This window comes from Musa acuminata, chromosome BXJ2-1 (assembly GCF_036884655.1).
Source record: "Musa acuminata AAA Group cultivar baxijiao chromosome BXJ2-1, Cavendish_Baxijiao_AAA, whole genome shotgun sequence".
NCBI lineage: Eukaryota > Viridiplantae > Streptophyta > Magnoliopsida > Zingiberales > Musaceae > Musa > Musa acuminata.
Genome location: NC_088338.1, coordinates 1,050,001 through 1,073,376, shown reverse-complemented (window position 1 = coordinate 1,073,376; position 23,376 = coordinate 1,050,001). Strand labels below are relative to the sequence as shown.

General features: G+C 35.5%; 3 protein-coding genes across 4 annotated transcripts; 1 reads left to right on the top strand and 2 right to left on the bottom strand.

Annotated features, from left to right (window-relative positions):
* Window positions 1-2,904: 2,904 nt before the first annotated feature.
* Window positions 2,905-6,641, bottom strand: LOC103988629 (uncharacterized). Its single transcript, XM_009407214.3, has 4 exons — window positions 6,535-6,641; window positions 3,554-3,593; window positions 3,383-3,483; window positions 2,905-3,305 (listed from the first exon to the last, which is right to left on the bottom strand). Exons 1-4 carry the CDS (start codon window positions 6,607-6,609, stop codon window positions 3,198-3,200), a joined length of 324 nt encoding a protein of 107 aa, XP_009405489.1. The 5' UTR covers window positions 6,610-6,641; the 3' UTR covers window positions 2,905-3,197.
* A 1,241-nt stretch (window positions 6,642-7,882) lies between these two features.
* Window positions 7,883-12,528, bottom strand: LOC135598334 (nascent polypeptide-associated complex subunit alpha-like protein 1). Its single transcript, XM_065091963.1, has 4 exons — window positions 12,370-12,528; window positions 11,052-11,130; window positions 8,529-8,659; window positions 7,883-8,442 (listed from the first exon to the last, which is right to left on the bottom strand). Exons 1-4 carry the CDS (start codon window positions 12,427-12,429, stop codon window positions 8,110-8,112), a joined length of 603 nt encoding a protein of 200 aa, XP_064948035.1. The 5' UTR covers window positions 12,430-12,528; the 3' UTR covers window positions 7,883-8,109.
* Window positions 12,529-15,601: 3,073 nt separating this feature from the next.
* On the top strand, window positions 15,602-21,920 carry LOC135598333 (uncharacterized). Of its 2 annotated transcripts, none has more exons than XM_065091962.1 (5): window positions 15,602-16,051; window positions 18,174-18,283; window positions 18,363-18,623; window positions 19,436-20,177; window positions 21,547-21,920. In XM_065091962.1, the coding sequence occupies exons 1-5, from the start codon at window positions 15,808-15,810 to the stop codon at window positions 21,618-21,620; spliced, it is 1,431 nt and encodes a 476-aa protein (XP_064948034.1). In that variant the 5' UTR covers window positions 15,602-15,807; the 3' UTR covers window positions 21,621-21,920. The 2 variants fall into 2 exon arrangements, with proteins under 2 accessions (XP_064948034.1, XP_064948033.1); XM_065091961.1 differs by having other exon boundaries at window positions 15,603-16,051; window positions 18,363-18,734.
* The last annotated feature ends 1,456 nt before the right edge of the window (window positions 21,921-23,376 follow it).

The following is a 23,376-nucleotide window of genomic DNA, read 5'->3' as shown; positions in this document are numbered from 1 at the left end:
TCTTTTTTTTTCTATCTTCTCTTTTTCTTCATCCTCGGAGGATATTGTCGAGAGGAGAGCATCGACAACGGTAGAAAGCACGGGGTAAAAATTAATAATGAGAAGGGAAAAAAAAAGGCATAAGGTTGGCAAGAAGGGAAAAAAAAAGATAAAATTGATAATACAATGATGATAAACAATAAATAAAATATTTTATTATTTTTTAAGAGGTTATAGATAATAAGGGGATTGTCAAAAGGATAGTGAATATTAAGCTTCAACGACAAAAGTCAAATGATTGTAATTAGCTACGAGATACTAAAAAAAAGTATCAGTGAATCACTTCAAAATAATTCGATGACAATTTTACACAATGTATACAAGTGATTTTTTTTATTTGTTCCTCGAAATTTAGGTTTGTGAAACAGAAACTTGGCTTGTAGTTGATAGTGTAACATAGTTGAGACTCCAATTTGCATTAATGCTCAGTTGAATTACCTGAAAAGTCTCTTACTTTTTCATTTTTCCAAAGAACACGCCCAATTTTTTCCCATAAATGATTCATGCATTTTTATGTGTCTTTTCCTCCCAATGGAATCCATTTATCTTTAAGACAACAAGGTTCTAAAGATGATATTATAGTTTTATAATTTAATAAAAACTATTAAATATTAAAAGTATTATAATATAATGGGTAATACAGATTATTCTTATAGTTAGACATCTTCCGCATTTCAGTTTCTAGACTTAAAAAATTTATATTGAAATCTATATAGTTATGAAAGTGAAACATTTAACCATATTTACCCCAAAGTCGTTGGTTTTATCGATCGAAGATACAACATGTGACAACATGCGCATGAATAACATAAAAACGATGAACAAAAAGATAATTTCAATGATGATAGCGAACGATGTCGCCATGGGTAGTTGTTGTTATGATAGTCGACAATAACAATGTAGTGGTCAACGATAATAACGCGATTGTTAGTCTTGTCGATGTCGATCCAAACATCAACGATAAGAGGAAGAGAAGGCGGAGCGATGAGGCATTTACGTCGGTGCTGAAGAAGGAAGAGGAGGGAGGTGAGACATCTGCATCTGCATCGGTGCTGCATCGCTCTACTTCCTCTTCCTCCTCCTATGTTGCTCTACATTTGTGTTGGTGCCAGAGGAGACAGAATAGTGACTCCCAATGCGAAGGCTAACCATAATGCAACGTTCCACTGTTTCTTCGACGTCTCGCTCATCGTATCATTGCCGCCATCTTTTTGATACTCTCCCTAACCACCACAACGCTGGAGGTGAATGGAAAGGAGGATGAGGGTTGTTGTCTCTCCCGTTATCAAATATGTACTCTTCAAGCCTCTATTTTGTGTTGCGGTCAATCCTCGTTATCTGATCGGATAACCTTCGATTACGAGTGGAGCTAATCTGGAAGTAACTCAACGACCATGCCGTTGTGGCCATGGCATATGTGTTATTTTGCGCACTAGCTAAAGTTCGAGAGCTCGAAGCAAGTGTTTCTCTTTGCTGAGCTCATCGTAACCTCTCCCTCCTCACCACCCACCACCCCTTCCTCAAATCCGTCGCGCCATTGAACGAAGCGATTGTTCGAGAATTTGAGTGTACACGTTGACACAAACACCTCACCTGCCCCCTCTTCCAACTCACTTGTCGTCGTCGACGATGCAAATGCCTCACCTACCTCATCTTCCTCCTTCGGCATCGACGCAGATGCAAAGTGACGTCGAAAGAGGAAGATGAGGTAGAGCGATGTAGCACCGACACGGATGCCTCACCACTATGTGTCCTCCTCCTCCTCATTATCAATATTCGGATCGACATCAGTAAGGCCGACCACCACGTCATTATCGTTGACTACCACTACATCAATCAACTACGATGCTCCCGTTCATCACCACAATTGAATTTATCTTTTTGTATATCGTCTTTCTGTCATTTACACATGTATTGTATGGTCACGTGTTTTATTTTTCATCGATAAATCGATAATATTAAAATAAAATTAAATATTTTATTTTCATAATTATAAGAATTTGAATGTAAAATTTTAAATATAGAAACGAGATCGGAGGTCTTCCCTTCGGCCTTTCTCCGGTGCTGCTTTTACGTACACGGTTATTATGATGTTCAACATGAATGGTAGTTCAACATGAACCATTTGACATATCCAAACTGTCAACGAAACAGTATGCTTCAGGGTAATCTAGCACATTGGACGAGTGTCCAGTCTAATACCCATACAAGTAAATAAAATTCTGAACCATCGATCTCGTTATTTTAGTGCCCAATTTGACAAAACAGAACTATTAAATTAGAGCTGCACTAAAAGATTAAAATAAGATGTTGGTCACCAATGAGATAATTATCAAAACCTGAAGAATTTTATATAAATGTTGGCCCAATTACAAAGCAATTAAATGAACTTGCTTAACTAAATCCAGGGAAACTTGTCAGCAAAATGACTCCCAGATTATCAACAAATATCAGCTGATCACTAAAATGAAAATTTCCAATAAGTTAAATTTAAAAATCATAGTGATCTTAAAAGATGTTTGGCAGCAGGAATTAAAGTTTCACATGTCAAAAGTAAAAACATCCACAAGTATCAACATAATTACTGAAGACCTGAAAAACTTTGTATAAATTATTATAATAAAGATCCATAATCAGAACAATATTTGACTCAATCAACTAAATTAACTTGCTTAACTGAAGTAAAAAGTTACTTAAAAAAAAATTTCTCAAAATCTTCAAACAATTATCAGCTCACAATTACTATGATCGCCAAGGTTGCCATACAAGTACTTCATATAGTCCCCTACTATTTATGTGTGACAGAAGCTATGCTAGATATGCAGAACGTGCATAAAAAATATTATATATAAAGCAGCACAGATCTATCAGCACTATATCTGCCACAGCTTTCATAACCATTCAGGGAACGGACAGATGATTTATGTGTTGGTACCCCCGTCTGCGACAAAATAAAAAAATGCCTAATTTTCCATCTATTATGTCTGTATAGGACTCCACACATTGATTTGCTACATGCAAATCAAGAGTTATCACAACCTGTAACTAAAGGGAGATTGTAATACATTTGATAACCAGTATCTGAGGTACCGAGCAAAAATAACAATATGACCCAATGGCCACATAAACATAGCAAGAGTACAGTTGAAACTACACACTTAAGCTGCCAATTTGGAATCAGCCTCCTTCAATGCCCGAGCAAGATGAGTAATCCGGTACTGAAGTTTCAGGTTCTCTGCTGCAAGCTTCTGAATTTCCTTGGAAGCCTACAAGTCAAATGACAAGTAAATTTACTTAAAATGTACCATATGTATCAAGAAGAAATTTTGAAAATGATATCAACCTTATCTCTCTCGCTCATTAGCTCAGCCTGTGCAGACTCTAGCTTTGACTGAAAGTCCTTTACGATGGATGATATTTCCTTATTTCCGGTATCAGACTCACCTGAAAAAAAGTTAGCAATTATCATTTAAGCACCATCTGAACTTGGGTCCTATCAAAAACTGGAGCTTACCTTTCTTAGCTAGCAATGCCTCCAGCTGTGTTAAACGATCCTGTAGTTTCAACACAATAGAGGTTGCTTAAAGACAGCAAGACAAGAACACTTTATACTAAATTATATTTGCGCACACTATCCAAAATAACAGTTTAAGCAACAGAGAATTTTACTATGATAAGGGCTTGTATATAAAGCCAAAGATTTTTGTGACAAGCCTCACAGCAAGATACACTAGTATTCATCAATACAACTTTAGCTAAAAAAGGTTATTGATAAATAATAAAAAAGTGCATAAGCCTGTAAACATGGATTGCCACTTAATTGAACTTTCATCATTCTAAAGAATTGGAAAGGAAGTTATCCTCCATATTAGTATGTGACAGATAAGCAAAATGAAAGTTCACAATTTGAGCTCTGATTTAGTCAATCCTATAATCCTGAGAAACATTTCAATATAATGATGACAACCACAATAAGGAAGGGCAACATAAAGAAAATGTCATCCTAGAATCAGCGTTTTGGTTGATGATATATTTGTCCAAAGATAAAACCTCCAAATTAGAGATCAGCTTCATCTCTGTTTCCAATCTTTCAAATTAACCTAGCATTTCAACTTTCTAATGTAAAAATATTATCTGTTTTACGGAATAAGTCCTAACAATAATTAAGTTGACTGTAGAAGAATTCGGTCATCATGCATTTGTAGGTACAAGTACAAACGATAGCTCAGTTTATATAGCATGTGATAATAGCATTAGTGTATTCATCATCTTTAGTCATAGTATGAATTAAATAAATTGTTTAAGTTGCTAAATACAAAATACAAGATTTCAATATTGCTAAGTCATTCAATGCATTTATCCAAAAACAGAATGGTGATAGAGGACCTAAAACCTATGAAATTGTAGAGCTTTTAGTCTTGTCATTTGAGCTTTTCTTGAAAGGATCCTAGAAAAGAATATCTTGTATGGACATTTTTGTTCCCAGTTAATTGATATCTTTAAAAACTAAACATTTTTAGGATTAGACCCCAAATATCAACCCAATTCAGATACAAAATCTGAATTACAGGAGTATCATGAATTGAGACGTGGAACTCAATCGTTGTTACAAAAGGGTCAAATCATCGTAGGAGCTATGATCCTAACCATTTCACCTATTCTTCATCACTAAGATTCACTCAATCACATTATCAAGCAGTTCTCTCATGCAAGCAACATTACAAATTATGAACAGGCTTTCTCATATGTGCATATGGTCATGGCAGAAGACTTTCAATTTGAGGAATGATGCAAGGAAATTGTTTCGTTACAGGTAAAGAAATTATATATATATACATATACATATATACATATGTATACATATGTACATATGTATACATATGTACATATGTATACATATGTATATATATATATATATATATATATATATATATATATATATATATATATCACTTCCTGTTTGACAATCGGAAGATCGAGGATGCCAGAACTAGAATAGAGGGGAAGATCACAATAGCTAATTTGATTATGAGTGGCCATTGGTTTTTTCCATCAGCAATGAACCTCAATGCGGGTAGCCTCTTGGATAAAGTACAAACTTATCACATAAACCAGATGGAAAAAAAATTGATCTAGATTTCTAATGTTCAAAAAAATTGAGCAAATTCTGGTAGAAAGAAAACACTGAGAACAATGGTGAAATTCAAGACACATTCGTCCTTTGGTTAGTTTTTAACAGCAAATTGAAAACTCATCCAAATGATGGAATGGGTTTTCTGCAACATTCAGAACATTTCTTGGGTGCTATCAATGGGAATTATTAATACCATTATCTTTCAACTGTACCTATTCTAAGAAAATTTGGGGGAAATTTCTGCAGTTTAGTGACATTCAAAGCCAGGTTATAATTTTTGGAACAAAAGTTTGTGTTTTCGAACCAATGTTAAATGCAACTCAAGAGTTCATACAGAGTTAAGCTGCAGCTGTGTATCAAATGGAATGGATGCTCATGTATTTACAAGCAAATACTATCATAGTTAGGCCCATAGTCAATGCTGTTAGATTGAGGTTCACAAGGTGACTAAATTCTGCTAATTCTCAGGAAGAGTGGGATTTTATGAAGCAATGAAGCTTAACAAGGGGTAAGCTTTGTCTGTTATATGGGAATCGTAAGAGCTAGCAACTGAATGTGCATAGTGCAAATTCCCTCACTTGATGCCCCTAGGTAAACTTGGTGAGATTTGATGATCTTTGATTCAATAAAAGGTAATTGATGGCAGTTATGTTGTTCTTGTTGGTAAGAAATAAGATTCTACAAAATTACCAAAAATATAGTAATTTCTTTTCCTAATGGCCACTACAAAATGGATGTGCATTCATAAACTTGGAGATAAATAACATAGTAACTTGTAGGATATATGTATCATGCAATCAAGCAATCTTTCTTGATGCCCCTACATAAAATTGGTGAGATCTGATGATCTATGATCTTCTAAAAGGTAGTATCAGGCAGTTATGTTGTTCTTGGTAAGAAATACAATTCTACAATCTTACCAAAAAATAGTAGTTCCATTTCCTAATGGCGACTACAAAATGGATGTGCATTCATAAACTAAAACATAAATAACATATTAACTTGTAGGACATATGTATTACGTAATAAGTGTTCCGTCAACATCATAATTCGCACTGGAGGCGTCCAAAGACAAGAAATCATCGTAACCGGATAAGGCAGATCCATCACCTCTCAATCATAGTTTACGTTCCACACATTTTACCTATCAACAAGCGGCCATGCCTTCGACTACAATAAACTGATCAAAACCTTCCGTTTGAGAAGTCAAGGATGGATCTAGATTTCAACCAAGAAAGTAGAACTCGATATCTAAGATAGATAGGCACATTCCAAGAATAACCTAAACAAAGATTGGCAGAGAAAAAGCAACACTAACAAAAGACTCCAACGGTTGAAGCTTACGACAGCGGGGCAAATACCTCGGCTTCGGAAGCCCTCTGATAGAAGGGCTTGAGGACCTCTTCCAGATTTGAGGATTTCTCGGCCTTCGCCATCGCCCTTCTTTTTCTTTCCTTTCGATAGCCGATCCTTGTGGTCTGTTCCTTGGGAAAGTTATATATCAGTACCACGTGCAATGCACGTGCAGTTAATAAATTGCGTCCCTTTTTTTTTTTTGCAAAATTGAATATATATATATATATATATATATATATAGTCCCAGTGGTATTTATATATTTTCATCCAAATTTAAATTTACAATATATATATATACTTATAAAGGTAAAAATATCTTAGATTAAAATCAAAACTAACAACTTTTCACAAATATTAGGATCATAAGGTGTCAAATAATTTATAAAATAAGTATTTAAAATATTTTTTTTAATTCAATTATAACCTTCAAAATTATCAAGTAATATGAGGGTGCAAACAATTCATGAAAAAAAGAGACCATTTTAGATATTTATTTTTAATAAAATGTAATCGTGATTAGTACGAGTTAACTCGGGTTTATCGGATGAAATTTCATGGGAGTGGTAAATGAAATATTTAAATATTTTGAAGAATTATATGCCAAATCTAATATTTAGTGGAATATATATGTATATATGCAATATAAACTTTGGAAAGGAAGATATGTTCAACTCCTTTTTTCAGTTTCCTTTATGGCCCAGTTTTTTGTGCTATTTGCAAAAATCTTCACATAGCGTGATTAGTAGTAGTATATAAAGTAAAAAGATTTTCCAATTCATTTATAGTACATTCAAACAGTAAAATAATTTCTACTGAATTTATAGAACATTGTCTAGCTACCTGTTTCAGCCTATAAAACCATTTATGTAGTTTACACATCAAAACTTTTGATTGATCAATACAAATCTCTATTACTGATGGACTATTTTCACATAATAATACACTCATGAGAAAAAACAGATATTCTTATAAAGTGCATGTTGATATCACTGGTTTACTGATACAAATCTCTCAAATCTTAAATTCCTCACAAGAACATTCTTCTGATGTTATTTACTGGTTTATCTTATAAAGCACAAACAATATGATAGGGTATGCTGATGGATTGATATACACCACTCATATTAATCTTTTGTTGGCCTGATATACCGCTTATACCGAGCATTACAACTCGAATCTTGATCATTAGTACAAAATGCTCTAGTGATGTAGCATAACATAGTAAACAAATCTTCTTGGTTAGCAGCCAAGATAAATGCTGCAGCAATAATATGTGACAAAGGATGTGATAGTGAAGATTAAATGGTAGTCTTGCTAGGGAAAACCGCAAGACCAACAAGAATCAAGAGCACATGAAACAACCACCAGCTGATACCAGTTTTAGACATTCACGTTCATGAAAGCACATCACATTGAAGCATTCCTCAAATAATAGAGAACCACCAGGCTGAAGCACAGAGGGTTTTTACTACTAATACAACACTAGAAGTGGAAAAATCTATAGATAAAATTCAGCTGTTGTATCCTCAACAAGGCAGGAAAAACAAACAGTGGAAAGCAAACAGCTTAATTCTTGAGCTTTAATTAGTAAGCTCCATTATTGCAGTAACTATGTCACCTTCTGCAGCTTTGAGTGCCTTAACAGCCTTAGACCTTGAAACCCCAGCCTGGGTCATGACCAGTTCAATGTCCTTTGGTTCAACACCAGTCTCATCGACTTCTTCATGATCCTGAACCATTGCAGAAGTCTCAGGCTTTGAGATGACATGGCTCAGATCAGGTGCCTTGAACTGTTCTGCAGCCTGAGTCTGGAGTTGTGAGCTCAGGTCCTCAATCTTTGCCTCTCCAAATATAACATAAGAGTCTGAGGTTGGACTTTTGAATACATCTGGCTTCGATATCACAAATAATATCTGAAATGCCACAACAGGAACAAATGCATTCACAATATGCTGCATCAATAATGCAAATTGCAACAACAAAGCCCCTCAAAACTTACATTTTTGCTCTTTTTCACCGTGACACGAGTAACACCAGGAATTGGCTTCATTCCAAGCTTCAGCATGGCTTTACGGCTCTTTTTTTCACTTCTGCTTTGCTTTGATCTCCCAGTGGCATCATCTGCTTGTCCTGCAAATAGTGACAATCAAAAGTTAATTTCCGGAAACAGCAGAATAAAGGGCAATCAAATAAAACATTAAGTAAAATTGTCTGGATATAAGAAAAAACATGCCTACATACCTAAAAAGAGATTCAGGATAATTTTCAGTAAATTATTTTAAAATCAGAAATAAGACTATCTCCCCATCAATCACCAACTTTATTAAAGTGCATGAGTTTTATTTGTGCATTAATGCATCACAGTGTTCAGATTTCTACCGTATCGGCTTAATTTCAATTGTTTTCTTTTAATTGTCTTGTGAGATAAAAAGAAAAGAGAGAAAAAGGAAGGAGAGGTGGCACTTAAGAAGCGCAGACAAACATGACACAAACACAACAACACGTCATTTTTAATGATATTTGATTAACATGAGTTTTATAGTGTATATATATAATTAATATTCCATAACCTTTTATAGTGTCTCCGCTACACTTACTAATGTAGCTTATTAACAAAATAAATCCAATTTCCATAACCATTGTTGGAGCTTATTAATGTTGTAGTCATGATGCTGCTATCTCCATGTAACTAATGAACATCTAATTTGCAGGTTGGACTTAAACCAATTAGATTTTTTGTAACGAAGAAGAATACTGCAAGATATGGTTGGTCCCTACAAAAAATCAACTACTAGAAAAATATGTTAACAATTTAACTACTAAAAAGATAAATTAATTTACCTACTAGAATAATCAGCAGTCAAAAAACCCAGATTAGCAGTAAAAAACTTGGTTTAAAAAAACCTAGATTTAAAAAACCACAGATCAAAAACCCATAATAAAAAACTAAAAAAATAAAATAGGTAAATTAGTTTACCCTCGTTGGATGCCGAACGCCACTGAGGAAGATGCTTTGTCGAACATCGGTGAAGTCACCGAGGGCCCGAGAGTGCACGACGACCACCGAGTTGCAGGTAGGTCACTCAGGGTCTCAGCACGGAGGGTCTGATAGCAGACGACAGTGCAATTGCTGCAGAGGGGTGCTCGGGGCAAAGGGAGCGTGGCAGAGTGTGACGATAATGGGGGGCTCACGGCAAAGGGCTCGACCAGTGCGGCAGCGCACGACGACCAAGAGAGGGGCTCGAGGCGAAGGGCTCGAGAGCGCAGCAATGTGCGACAACAGATAGGGGGACTCGGGGCAAAGGACAAAGGCTTCCTGGTGAGGAAGAAGGATTCCAAAGGTTTCACAACGCCTCCCCGTGGTGAGGAATCTCAATTTCATGACACCTTAACAGTCTGCACAGGATGAGAAAGCCCGAGTCTGACACACCGTGTGGTATCCAATATAATTAAAAAAAACACGACTGGACACGTGTCCGACATGTATTCGACTGTGTCGATGACGAACCAGTGTCCAACGAGCACGCCATTCAATCCAACGTGTCGGTGCTTCATAGAGTGGCACACCAATCTGATGCTGCTTCCGGACCTCACAAGCACACCTCCCCATTGTTGCTTCCCAAACCTCTTCAACACCACCTCGATGTCACTGCATCTCTAATTTCTACACAATACCACCATCGAACCTTGGAACCTTCTCGTTGCATAACCTAGAAGATCCCCTCTTTACTCCTGTCAGCTCTGATATTTCTCGACCACTCTATCATCCAACCGTGTTTCAATTGTTGTTATTATAGTGGATCACAACCACAATACATAATTGTTTTCTATGCAAGGTTATCTTCCAGCCTCTAACACAAGGCTTCATTCCTCTGAGCTGTCATTTTGAAGCTTCAATACTTTCCCATTAAGCCATAACAATGACAACACCCAAGGGCTTGCAGCCTTTGACCCTAACTAGTTGTCTAAAATTAACTAATACAAGTATGAAAGTAGCCACTAATCTATAATGCCCGAAAAGTAGATCAGTGTGGTAATTGCATGAAGCTCATATAATTTGTTATCATAAATCAATTAAGCCAAAAGTTGTTTTGAGTGTGGAAAAAAGTGATACACTACTGTTAAGTTTTACACTATAGTTTATTACTATCTTCTAGATGTTACCTTTTTACAAGGATATTCTGAATGATCTTAGGTTGTTTTACTTCAATATAACTGGATTGAGATAAAACTACAAGAAGATAGTTCACCACACGCTAGAATCCATCTTATTAGTTTCTTTTTGAAAAGTAATGGTGCAAACAGTTCTATAATCAGTTAGAAGTTAGAACCTTTGTAATTCTTTGGAGAGAGAAAAATAATCACTGTATAGTAGTATAACTTTTAAAATTTCAAACGAGTGATATATTGGTTAAGCGTTCAGGTCAATTCAGACTCATGACTAAGTCATGTTTTTGAATTGCAGATCCAGAAATTTATTGAAAGTAGCTAAAAAACCTAAACAAATATATCATAGACTTACCTTCAGCATCATCATCCTTGTCATCATCATCCTCATCATCAACATCATCCTCATCATCCTCGACTACAGGTTCATCTAGCTGCAAACAGAAGCATGAAAAAAAAAAGATTTTATGGGAAAACAAAGTGATGAGGATATGTAAATTTCATTCCTGAAGATGCAAAAGAAATGAAGGGTAATCAAAGATTATAAGGAAGAAGTTGTGATCACAATACAGAGAAAGAAAATATGTTATTTTTGGTGCCATGGTAAGAAGCAACTATAGGATCTAGATAAGGGCACTATTGTTATTCTGGTTAAATCCCAGCAAGATTTGGAGAAAAGCAATCTGGTTATTAATGTGGAAAAGAGAATATGAAGAAGTAAGCTGAGAGAATAAGAGGTGACAAGCAAGGTTAGATGCCCAAGAGAAAGACAGCGAGAGTAGCCTCAATGGTCTAGAGAAATAAAATCTAACCCTTCTTATTACAATCAGATTCCACTATCAACCAGTATTTAGTACATAAGAGCAATCTTATTATCACTCTGATATTCTATCCAAACAAAACCTGTAATTAAAATTTTCAATAAGCCGATACTAGTCCAAAATTCATTGAATCTAGGGATGGTGGTCTGACTTAAAAGTATTCAACTTGAATTGGGCCATCTATAATCGGATACAAATTTCCCAACCCGTATCCAACTTGTTCAGCTTCAAGTTGGATAAAGCTTCAAATTAGACATCAACATGTTGTTTAGGATCAAAAAACCCCACAAAGAACTATTTTCAGTGCCAACAGGAAGGCACCAAGTCACCATGTCATGCAAAACAGTAAGTACTCACATAACTATCCCCTCGAGCATAATGTCACAACTTCATGAATAAGCCAACGGAGTTTTACCTCCCCCAAAACAAAAGAAACGAACTTCTCAATTCTAATTATTCATGACTGCCAAAAAGCACCAAACCCAGTTAGAATATTTGTAAAAAAATAAACATCTCTGTTGTTCATACAAGTACAAACAAACTCCATTGATGCAACTTCCAATTTAAGGCGTTTAACCTTTTATTACAACTTTCCTGATCCATCACTCTACCCAGTAAAAAACCGAAACTAACAATAATCCATCGTATGCCTTGATATAATCTTATCGTGTTATAGGAGAGACAGGTTTCGGAAGAAGAGTTCCAAAAACAGCAGCTGGTAAAGTATTACACGTAAAGTCCACGCATTTAAGGTCGGCATGAATCACCAAAGCAAAGTGATTACAGTTTCAAATATCTCTAACTACAACCTCGAGAACGAAAAAATAAACAGCGTAGATCGAACCAAATTACATCGATCTTCTGCTGCTCAAGATGTGCGGCAAGGAGTTCCTCTTGCGTTTGGGCAGTCATAGCAACGATGATCGGATAGCAGTCGAAGACGGCGCCCACGATAAGCCCTAAGGAGACACCCAATGATAACGCAAGAGAGAGGCGTATGCCGAGGCCTTAAATAGTTCCTTTGTTCGGCCAACAAAATTGCCCCCAGTTCAATTAAATAAGCCTGTGAAGGCGCAAGGCCCATTTAAGCCCTTGATTCACTAAATAGATTCTTTAAATTATAAGAATTATAATTTTTAATGTTTTTAATTTTTAAAAATATATTTAAGTTTTTCTCAAATATATACAATTTTAAGTAAATTTAAAAAATCCTAATATTGAAAAAGTTTCAATTAGTGTCTATTTTTTAAATATTTTTATTTTCTAAAATGATAATATTACGCTTGTTTCTACTTCATCAACCATTGCTGCATTCATGCATCATCACCTATTGCCCTCATCTTTCCTTTTTTTCTCTATTGCCCATCATCGAAAGTCGATGAGCATGGGGGCTGCATACCACGAGTAAGGGCAAGAGCGCATGATATATTGTCAACGACGGTATAGGAGGATGTGATAGAATGGAGAGAGTCATTGTTGGATCTATCTTAGAGGGTGATGAAAAGCATGATGTAGATTATGATAGAGTGAATGAGGGAGCAGACAAGGCAATCGAATTCACCAACGAGGCAATATCCAATGAGGAGAGCACGAAGACTCGGGAGATGGACTCGCACCACAACTGCATCACGCGTGAGGACAACATCACCTCTCCCATTAGGGTTCGACAAGAGGTTTTACGCGATATACGTGGGCGATGGAGGAAGGGACCATAGGTAGAGGGTGGCGGCCATGAGCAATGGGTGAGACAAGGGGGTGACGAAGGCGAAGGACGGAGACGATGATGCGATGGATATAGAGGTTAAATTAATTTTTAATAAAAAAAATTGGCTATGTGAGAATTTTTGGAAATGGAACACTATGTTGGAATTTCTAAAAACTATGGATTTTTTTTATAATTTGCTCTTGATTTTTTTGCTCCATAAATATGATATATTATTATTTTTCCCTGTTCTGAATGGCAAGGCTATTTGGCTTCACATCTTAAAGTCTCTTTTGACTGCATTTGATACCAAATTACACACCGTTATATGTAATAATTTATATTTTAATTTTTTTATTTATAATATTTTTTAGCTTCTAATAATTTTCCAAAATCAGAAAGGCTATTCCTATTGAAGTAAAATCTTTGACATTTCAATTTGACAAAAGCACTTTCCAAGCATAGCGAGAAAAATAATTCAGAGTTAGTACATGCTTACTAACTTTGTTGCTTTTGATGAATCCAATGCATTACATGATGAAGGTAGGAATATAATTCTTGTAAATGGTATCATATTTATTGATCTCTTCATCTGATCTTAGGTTAACTTCAGTTTTGTTTAGAGGTCACTTGTAATTATAAGTTACAGTTTCTTATGCAGTTAATGTCAGAAAATTTTGGAGACATTGAATGATTAGTTGAAGAGCTAAAAAAATTGAGAATGAAAACAATGCTGTCATAGGCTCAGCATTTTAATTATGGAAAAAAATAATTTGTAATTATATTTAATGTAATGATTTTTTATTAAAAGAAAATTCCAAATGTAAGAATTTACTTTATTGATGCCTATTATCCTTGGTCATTTAAAAGTGATTGTAGCATCATCACTTTAATTATAAAAGAAAATTTTGTAATTGACAAATATTTGATGAGAGGCCATTTTTCACATATAAATTCAGAACTAAAAAAATTAAGTTCTAGATTTTTATTGTCACACTATATTTATCTCAGGAGCCAATGCGAGAAAAATATAATTATAAATATGACTATATATATATATATGTATATGTATATGTATATGTATATGTATATGTATATGCTAACGATGATAGGAGTCGAAGCAATAGACATCGAATGTACAAGATTATCTTGCAGTACAAAATTCAAGAACAAATCGTCTTAAAATTCCTTATCTCTCAACGTATTGTTCCTATTGCTCATCAACTTCCACTCATCCCATCTAGTTCTTACTAAAAATTACAGCAAAACTATTTTTTATTTACTCATTTTACTTCGACTTCTCAGTCGTCGGAGGTTTTTATCATTTTCCTAATTTTAATTACTGAATCCGATCATTATTGATCGAAAAAATTTATCGAGTACTTCGATAGCGATAAAAGATATATATATTCATTCTCAAATAATCATAACATTGTAGTATATATCATACTAGTCGAGGAGTAGACAGGGATAACTCGATTTGATTACGATTTTAAATCATAAATAGCTCATATGTAAAATCACTTCTACGTTTTGAATCGAAAGAGAGATTGTCGATGACAAAAACTGCGATCTAAAGTTCTTGGATGGTTAATATTCCCCTTTTATCACATGGAACATCAAATAAAGCAATAAATAAAAGCATAATTTTAGGTTAAATGATCATCATGTTCACTTTCCCTTCTTTTTACTCATTGGATCACCATAGATAGCATCAGGTCGCTTGCTTATGACGTGAAAAGTATGCATCGTTGGGTAGCAGTTCAATGCTGTTTCTAAGGGATGGAAGCAACGCACAAAAGCTTAGAGACACGCCATGCCTTCGTCCCCGTTTCCGCTGCCCCATCAATTCCGCCACCGACCGCCGCACCCGACGCACTTCGCTTGACGACGATGGCATTACCGTGATTGTTGACTACATTCTGCCCGATTCTTTATCTCCTCCTTGAATGCAAATGAGGGACCAAAATTTGCACAAACACCTCTCGAAATTCTTAATTTCCGTATACGTGCTTGCAGGATCTAATTGCAATAAAGCCTTCTTACTAAATTCCAGAATTTATGATGTATTTTCCATTGTTTTTTGGATTATTGATTGATGATCACATCTACAATTTTTTTATCAGAAATTAAAATATTAATACATTGCACATATTTTTATTTTTATAGATATAGATAGCATATGATGCAGGGCATGCATGGTAAAAATAGAAGGATTAGGGGGGTGAACGCAAAAATCCCTATTTTAGTTTCTTTTGTGCAAAGTAAAGTTTATAATATATAAATGATAATATAATAATGAATAAAGTAATTAAATAGTATAAATAAAAAGAAAAGGGTTAAAACAGCAAGCACAGTAAAGCGCACCACTGACCTCCAGTTTAAGTTTCCCTTTGTCTCACCTTCCATTATCTTTCCTCTCCTCCCCCTTCTCACTCCCTCTCTTCTTCGCCTTCTTCGAACCCTAAGCGTTCAAACCCTACCCTTCTCCGAGTTCTTGATTTCTCATCGGCGTTCGCGGCAATGGGGGCATTGCAGGAGGTGCGCGGGGGAGGAGAAGCGGACTGAGGAGATCTGGTGGGTGTGCCATGGGGAAATCCGAGGACGAGCAGCCGACGCCTTCGCATCAGGCGGCCCTTCAGGAGGCAGCCGCGGAGAATGCCGGCGCCCGGTGCCCGAGCTGCCGGTTGATCGGGCGAATCGCGAGGCCGCGATGCGTCGCGTCGCTCATACTCAGCCTCGCCCTGCTGCTGTCGGTGGTATTCTGGTTGCCTCCGTTTGTGAGGCGGTACGAGGGCTCCGGGCGCCCCGATAAGGACCCGCGATTCACAGGTGAGGTTTCGGAGTGTCGAAATTTTGGATATTTGGGATGTTGTTTGGAGTGCTTACGCCGTCTTGCTGCATTAGGGGAGTTTCGCTTGACCTCGTTGAGCTGTGTAAATTATCGTTGTGTTTTGGTGGATGCCTACATTTTGTCGGCTTGTGGTTTTTCCATAATGTGATGTTGCATTTGTTAGATTTATTTCTTGAAATTAATGGTTGTTTTAATTACCTGCTTGCAATTATCGTGCTGAGAGTTATCTATGTTATAAATGACATCAATAAGCTTTAAGAAGTTGTCATCAACAACTCGTTATACTTTATTTTGTTTCACTTTGCAATATTGGACGTCCTGCTGTTTCTTTATTAGATAGTTTTCCCTATTTTAGTGTTCATATTTAGTTCGTTACATTCAGTTTGTGCTGGGTCCTGCTTGAGATCTGATACCTTTATTAATGTCTCACAGCGGTTCTTATGCTCGAGAGCTCTTGATTATGACCGATTTAAGTACTCTTCATTCAGAAGTAAAGTCACAGAAGAATACATATTTTTGTCATAAATATGACATCGATTTCACTATCAGTTTCCTTTTTATGCAGAAGCAACAATCACTTCAACATTTGTATCTGATGATGCATTTTGCACTTATGTTTTAAGAGCATCAACAGAGCCTTGATTTTAGGCATAAGAGAGTAACTTTTTCTTGTCTGCACAAGGAAAGTTACTATTTTACTCTGATTTGACAGCCTGCAAAGAAGAAAATAAAAACGTAATCTTAGCTTATATGGTTTTGTATCATGTACTATTTCTGTATTTCATGCTACTAATATAGACTTGCTCTGGAATAATTTATCATACACCTAGTAGCTTTGTATATGATGTAGTTTAAATTTTACTGGTATCTCATATCAACTTTGGGATTTTTTGGATAGACAAAAGAGGCAGTTAAGCAGAACAAGTAATTATGTATGATGAATGATCACCTTATTACTCAGCTACTGAGTTATGCCATCAATTTTTAAGGAAAACAAAATTTATTATGCTAGTCATTGGATGGTTTTCTTGTTGATCAGAATAATACTTGCTAGGTGAGTAAACAAGTTTTGGATGGATTGATGAAAATCAAAGTTAAGAAATCAGGAGAACTTTTTGTGGCACCAAATTCACCTTGTGGGATCTATCAATGTCTTTATTTTCTGTCATGCACATTACATCCTGCAACTCTTATTTCTTTGTGAGAATTTTTTTTTTAGTTATGTTCACTACCATGGTTGTAAGTGTTGGGTTCTAAGGAATCTGTTTATGCTTCATTATGTTGACTACAAATTTATGTGCTCTTGGTGGTTCTATATTGATCAATGTTGATGGATATCAAAGTCATTGTCAAGCAACATAATGCATTTTCTAGTTCCTTTGTCCTATAAATTTTGTGAAACATACTCTTGCCTTCCTTACTTAGATAAGCTATATAATGGTTACATTAATATATTTCTAGGCATTCTGCATTTGAGACCTCACATACAACGGATGCCAATGTAGAGTATATTAGCATCTTGTTTGTTAGTGTATATGCTCTATTCTCTGTTGAACACATTCAGCATATTAGGTTTTTGTATTCTTCTGTACCCAGTATATCTTCTGCATTTTTGATAGATTTGACTTTTAAAATATGCTAATGCTTTTGTTATCTTGGTGATTTCTTTTCCACTTCCGGGCAACAATGTGACAATTATTTTATAGGAAAACTTGAAATTATTTTGGAGAACTTTATTTTGTCACTGTTACTTTTTCTCTGTCTGCTGATCAAATGCTATAATTACCAAGACATGCTACACGGATTCTTGATGTAAAATGATTGAATTATGTAGGTCATCAAACATATTCATTGCCTTGAACTTAACTCAACTAGATCTATCTGGAACCTCTTAATTGGATAACATTATTTAGTGTAATTTCCAATTTTTTCTAGCCAGGATTTGTTCGATAAGTATCATGTCAGTATTTTGTCAAACCTCTTAATTGGAGACAGCAGATACAAACACTATCATTTGGTTTTTGTACTAGTTATTCTTTTTCATTGTTTATCAATTTGGTTAACTTAGATTGTTTTGACTGACTGAGTAAGTTCTGCCAGCTGATATTGTTGCGAGCTTCAAATTGCAAAAGCCAGTTGCTTTGCTAAGTTCCAATATTGGAAAACTTCAAGTTGACATTTTTGAAGAAATTGGTGTTCCTGATTCCTCGGTACTCTTTCTTCTACTCTATGTATTTTATGTTTATGTTAGTGTAAACATGATCTTATCTAATGCTTTAACTTAATCAGGTAGCTATAATCTATCTGGAACCTTTGAGTGGATTGAACTGGACAAATGTGGTTTTCGGTGTTTGGCCTTATCCAAAGAGTTCAACTCTATCATCAACTGGGCTAAGCATTCTCCGGGCCTCTTTTATGTCCTTGGTTATACGGCAGTCATCTCTTCACTTGACTTCATCCTTGTTCGGAAACTCATCATTCTTTGAGGTGCTTAAGTTTCCTGGAGGGATCACCATAATACCTTTTCAAAAAGCTTTTCTTTTGCAAAAGGTGCAAATGCTTTTTAATTTCACTTTAAACTTTCCTATCTATCAAGTTCAAGATAGAATCGACGAACTGGAGGTCCAGATGAAGGCTGGATTACTACTCAATTTGAATGAGGTTTGACCATAATGTTGCTTAAGATATACTTCTGCTTCTAATTTTAAGCTTTTCTTTTTCTGCATGATGTTTGTTACAATATATTATTGGTACCAGGCCAGCTTCCTGTAAAATTATGTTAAAGGTCCTGTAGCATGCATGCCTTGAATTAACAGCCTAGGGCCCTTTTATAGATATATTATATAGGAGCTTGGCTCTAATTCTTGTATACAAAGTTATTGTAGTTTTAATTATTTACCACTTCAAGTACTTGTCTGCAGATAATCTAGTTGGGTCTTTTTTTTCCCATATCATGGTCGCTACATAGATGTGCTTCTGAGGTGAGCACTGGCTTGGAAAAAAGTGATCCACTGGAAGTCTTTCTAGAAAATATACTATAACATTCTAGGTAAGGATAGTTGTGCATTTCTTAAAAAGAAAAAAAAGCTGCCTTGGGTCAATACGACAGAGCAGCTGTGCCCATGCCTGTTAAGTGTGACGCATTTGCCAACAGGTAGCATGTGCGATGCTCGTTTCTCACTGGTGCAGGGTGTTTTTACTTGCATAGCATGATACTGTAGTTCCTGAGGCAAAAATAATCTTTGATGGATTATATGACAATTTTGGTGTATAAGCTGCAAGTTATAATTACAATTCTCTTAAGTGACTTGCTTCACAAACTATTGTTTTTCAGATACCAATTTTCGTTTTTCTCATTGCAGAATCTCTATATTAAATTGACAAATATGAATGGCTCCACGGTTGCTCCTCCAACAATTGTTCAAACCTCCATTGTACTTGCAGTTGGCAATCGGCAGCCATCTTTGCCGAGGTGGAAGGAGTTGGCTCAAACGATTCGAAATTCTTCTGCAGGAAACCTCGGTCTAAATCACACCTTATTTGGTAGAGTAAAGCAAATACGCTTGTCCTCTTTTGCTCAGCATTCCTTTAATAGTGGAGGTGATACAGCTTCACCAAGTCCAGCTCCTCAACCAAAACCAGACCATCATCCTCATCATCGGCACCACTCCCATCATCACTATAAGCACCATTTTCCTATGCACCATGCTCCTGGTCCTGCTTCTGATACTCATGATCATCGAGCTTCAGCTCCTTCTGGTTGCCGATATGGATTTTCAAGCAGGCCAAAAAACATAGGTTATGTAACTCCTGCTGCTGCACCTGCTGATGCTCCGAAGCTTTCTGCTGCTGCACCAGCAGCAGTTAAGGGGCATTCGACTAGGCCTGTGAGTTCTCCACATCATTTTGGTGTACCATTGAATGCTCCACAGCATTTACATGCTCCTCGTGCTCATGAAAAATCACCAGTTCCAGCTCCAAACATCAAATCGGCGTCTCCTTTGCCTGCTGTTTCTTTTACTCATCAGCAACCTCCTAGCGAGAGCATGACAGATAACAAGCCTCCTGATGGGACTACATCAATTTCACCTGCACCATATACATGTGAGTTCTTATCTACTATTGTTATTTTAGCATAAGATTGAACTTTTAACAGTAACTTTAACAATGCATATAAAAACTAAGAATTAGCTAAGGGGATGACACAAAATGTTAAGATCTTGTTGCAAGCAAACCTCAAATACTTCTATGATGTGATTTCAGGTCATGATCATAATACCTAATGGTTCTTACTTAACTGACTGAAAATGTATTAATAATTATTACTAAGATATTGTTGCAATGTATTTACAAATAATTTGATGATGTGATTCCATGATATAATCAGAGCTTATGGAAATGGCTTTTTTTCTTAATCGTGATCTTGTAGTTCCTCTGCCTTGTTTCTTTTTTTAGAATATTGAACTTTATATCATTATGGGTTTGGAAGTCACAAGTTAAGCCTCACAACTTATTTCTGCATCAAGTTGGGTGTCATGATATGTTGTGTTATCCTTTAAGTTTCCCAATATGCTTTTCTTTAACCATCATGCATATGATGTTGATCATTATATATCTCTTTGCATATCTCAACATTAATTCTACACAGCTTTGATGCCTGTCAAAACAGCTGCCTTTATCATCGCAAAACTAGGGCTGTTGAAAATGTTTTTCACTCATTGGATGTGTTAATTAAATGAGAAGACTGAAGTAACAAATGCAGACTGTCTCTGAATTAATGAATGGTTAAGAAATTTTGGAAATAAACAAGGTCATTAGTTATCCATTATAGATGTATGGGACCAGTTGTTATTGGCGAATGATTAGTTTTTTATGTTAAACAAATTCATAGATTATTTCTCATCAGGTTGACCTTGTAGTTTAAATTGTTACCAGAGCTGGTAAATACGTTTTTTGCAGGGTAGAGGCTCCGGTTTATATTTACTGTTAGTCTTGTCACTTCTATAGGCCTTCCTTTGCTTTGAATTTCATCCCTCTGTATGTTTCTCTCTACATTCTCCAACAGATTTAACTATGTATTTCTGCTATTACAGTTAGCAATTTAACATGAGTCAACTGTTTTGATCAGCTTGGAACAGTTCCTTTGGGCACCTTCTTTCAAGGAGTGGCTGGGTATCTGGCAAGGAATTTGCCAATTCTTCTTAAGCTATGATAGTACAATGATCATGCATTGTTGCATTATCTCTTCATGCTTGTTCTGTTTCCTAGCATATCTTTCCCATCATGAAAATTGTTAATAGAACACAAATCAACTTAATCGTCAAGCTCATTATAGTATAAAGCGCATTCTAATATAATGATTATACGATATATGAAGCATCAGAAGATTTGCTACCATTCAACTCTTTGCTTTACATAACAAGTTTTGTTTACTCTATATTCTTGCCATGACATCATTTTCATTCATGTGCAGCTTCTGCTTCAGGCAGATGTTTCGTCCATTTGGTTTTTGCACTACTTCCGTACGCGTTACTGAGTCTGTGGTGAAGAAAGAAAGTTTTTGTTTCTCTGGAATCTGATAACTCTATCTATTAGAAGCCGGACAAAGTAGTCCATGGTGTCTTAAAAGAGAGTAGAAGTTTGCAGGGAGGGTGCAGAAAACTTGTGCACCATGTAATCTGGAGGTAACTTTGATGAATGTATATATGGATAAATGCAGTCGGCAAATGTCTTTTTTCCGGTCAAAGCCACAGAGGTGGCAGGCCACTGTTAGATATGTTGTCAAGCTGCAATGTACTGTTCCCACGGAAATTTAAGAAATGTAATAATTTCCTGTTTGCTCGGATATGATTGGTATGATTTTTTTTTTTTTTCTGTTTTTGTGTGACTTAGAGACAGCTTGCATGAACTCCGAGCTGAACTTCCTATCTCATTTTAACTATTTAATTTAATTTAGAAGAAAAGTTTGATATCTTTGACCATGCTCATTTCACCTTCAGTGGGTTTGTTAACCCTAGTTATCATGCAAATTTTATAAGGTAGCATAACACAAAGAAGAATATTGTTAGTTAAAATAACATGTGATTGATATCTGTGATATAACTAATATCCTTCGGTTTTTTACAATATTGTTTCTTTATCTTATGGATGATAGAAATTCAACTTTATGTAGATAAAATTACATATATTGATTATCCTTAGATTCCATTCTAGTGAAAGACTGGTATATTTGGTTTGGCCTTCACTCGTTTGCCCTAATTCTCGTCTTTTTCTTAAGCTATGGAAGCTTTGATCGACAGTTATCGATCTTGGCATGACTTTAATTTAGTGTAAATATGCATATGGAAGCTTTGATCCATTATCGACTTATCGATCTTGACATGACGGTTATCGATACATAATTTATAAATTTTTTAATAGAGTTAGAAAATGCCTCGTAATATTTCTTGGATGCTCAAATTAAAATTGATTAGATATTGTCGTTCGAATATCCCTTTTTATAATACTCAAGTCTAACGATTATGAAGTGTTAAGAGTAAGCTCGATCGGTCCCTCCACCTTTCAAGTTATAATTAATTAGATATTGACAACACTAATATTTTATATGTGATGGACAACATTAATATCCCCTTTTAAGAAAGATCTATCATATCAGATTTGATCGAGCAAATATCTTTAGTGGAATTTGATACCATGCCAAGTTTGGTTGATTTGGAGTTCACTCATCTTTATGATCGGTGAATATTCACCATATCACCATGTCAATAGTAATCACAACTTAATTAATCATTTATCAGAAATATAAATCCATTTTCTTAGAAGTTCTTCTTTCCCAGAAACGTGTCCGTACATTTGTATGTGTAAGCTTCAAACTTTTAGAGGTCAGTATGAACTCACTCGATTAATCGAATGAATAAATAAAGAATAAAAGTTCACATAAAGATTGGCTACGCAATAAATATGTGTTGATATCTTATCCAATGCATTTAATGTCATGAAAACTTGTGCTGTATTCCCCATCTCCGTATCCCAACTTTTGCATGGAGAAGATGAACTTTAAGATCATACGTGAACAGTTGAAACCACAATCAATCAACGGGTAAAGATGAACTTTATGATCGAATATACAAGTTTTCATATTTTGATCATAATATATTTTAAATTTAATTTAGAATACCAAATAAAAATAAGATATTATCATGTAGCCGACTTTGAGACATTATAACTTGTTATTGTTGTACCTGTTTGCTCTGTAAATAAATCTCTCCAAGTTTAGCTTTTTTTTTGGGGTCATAATTACCTC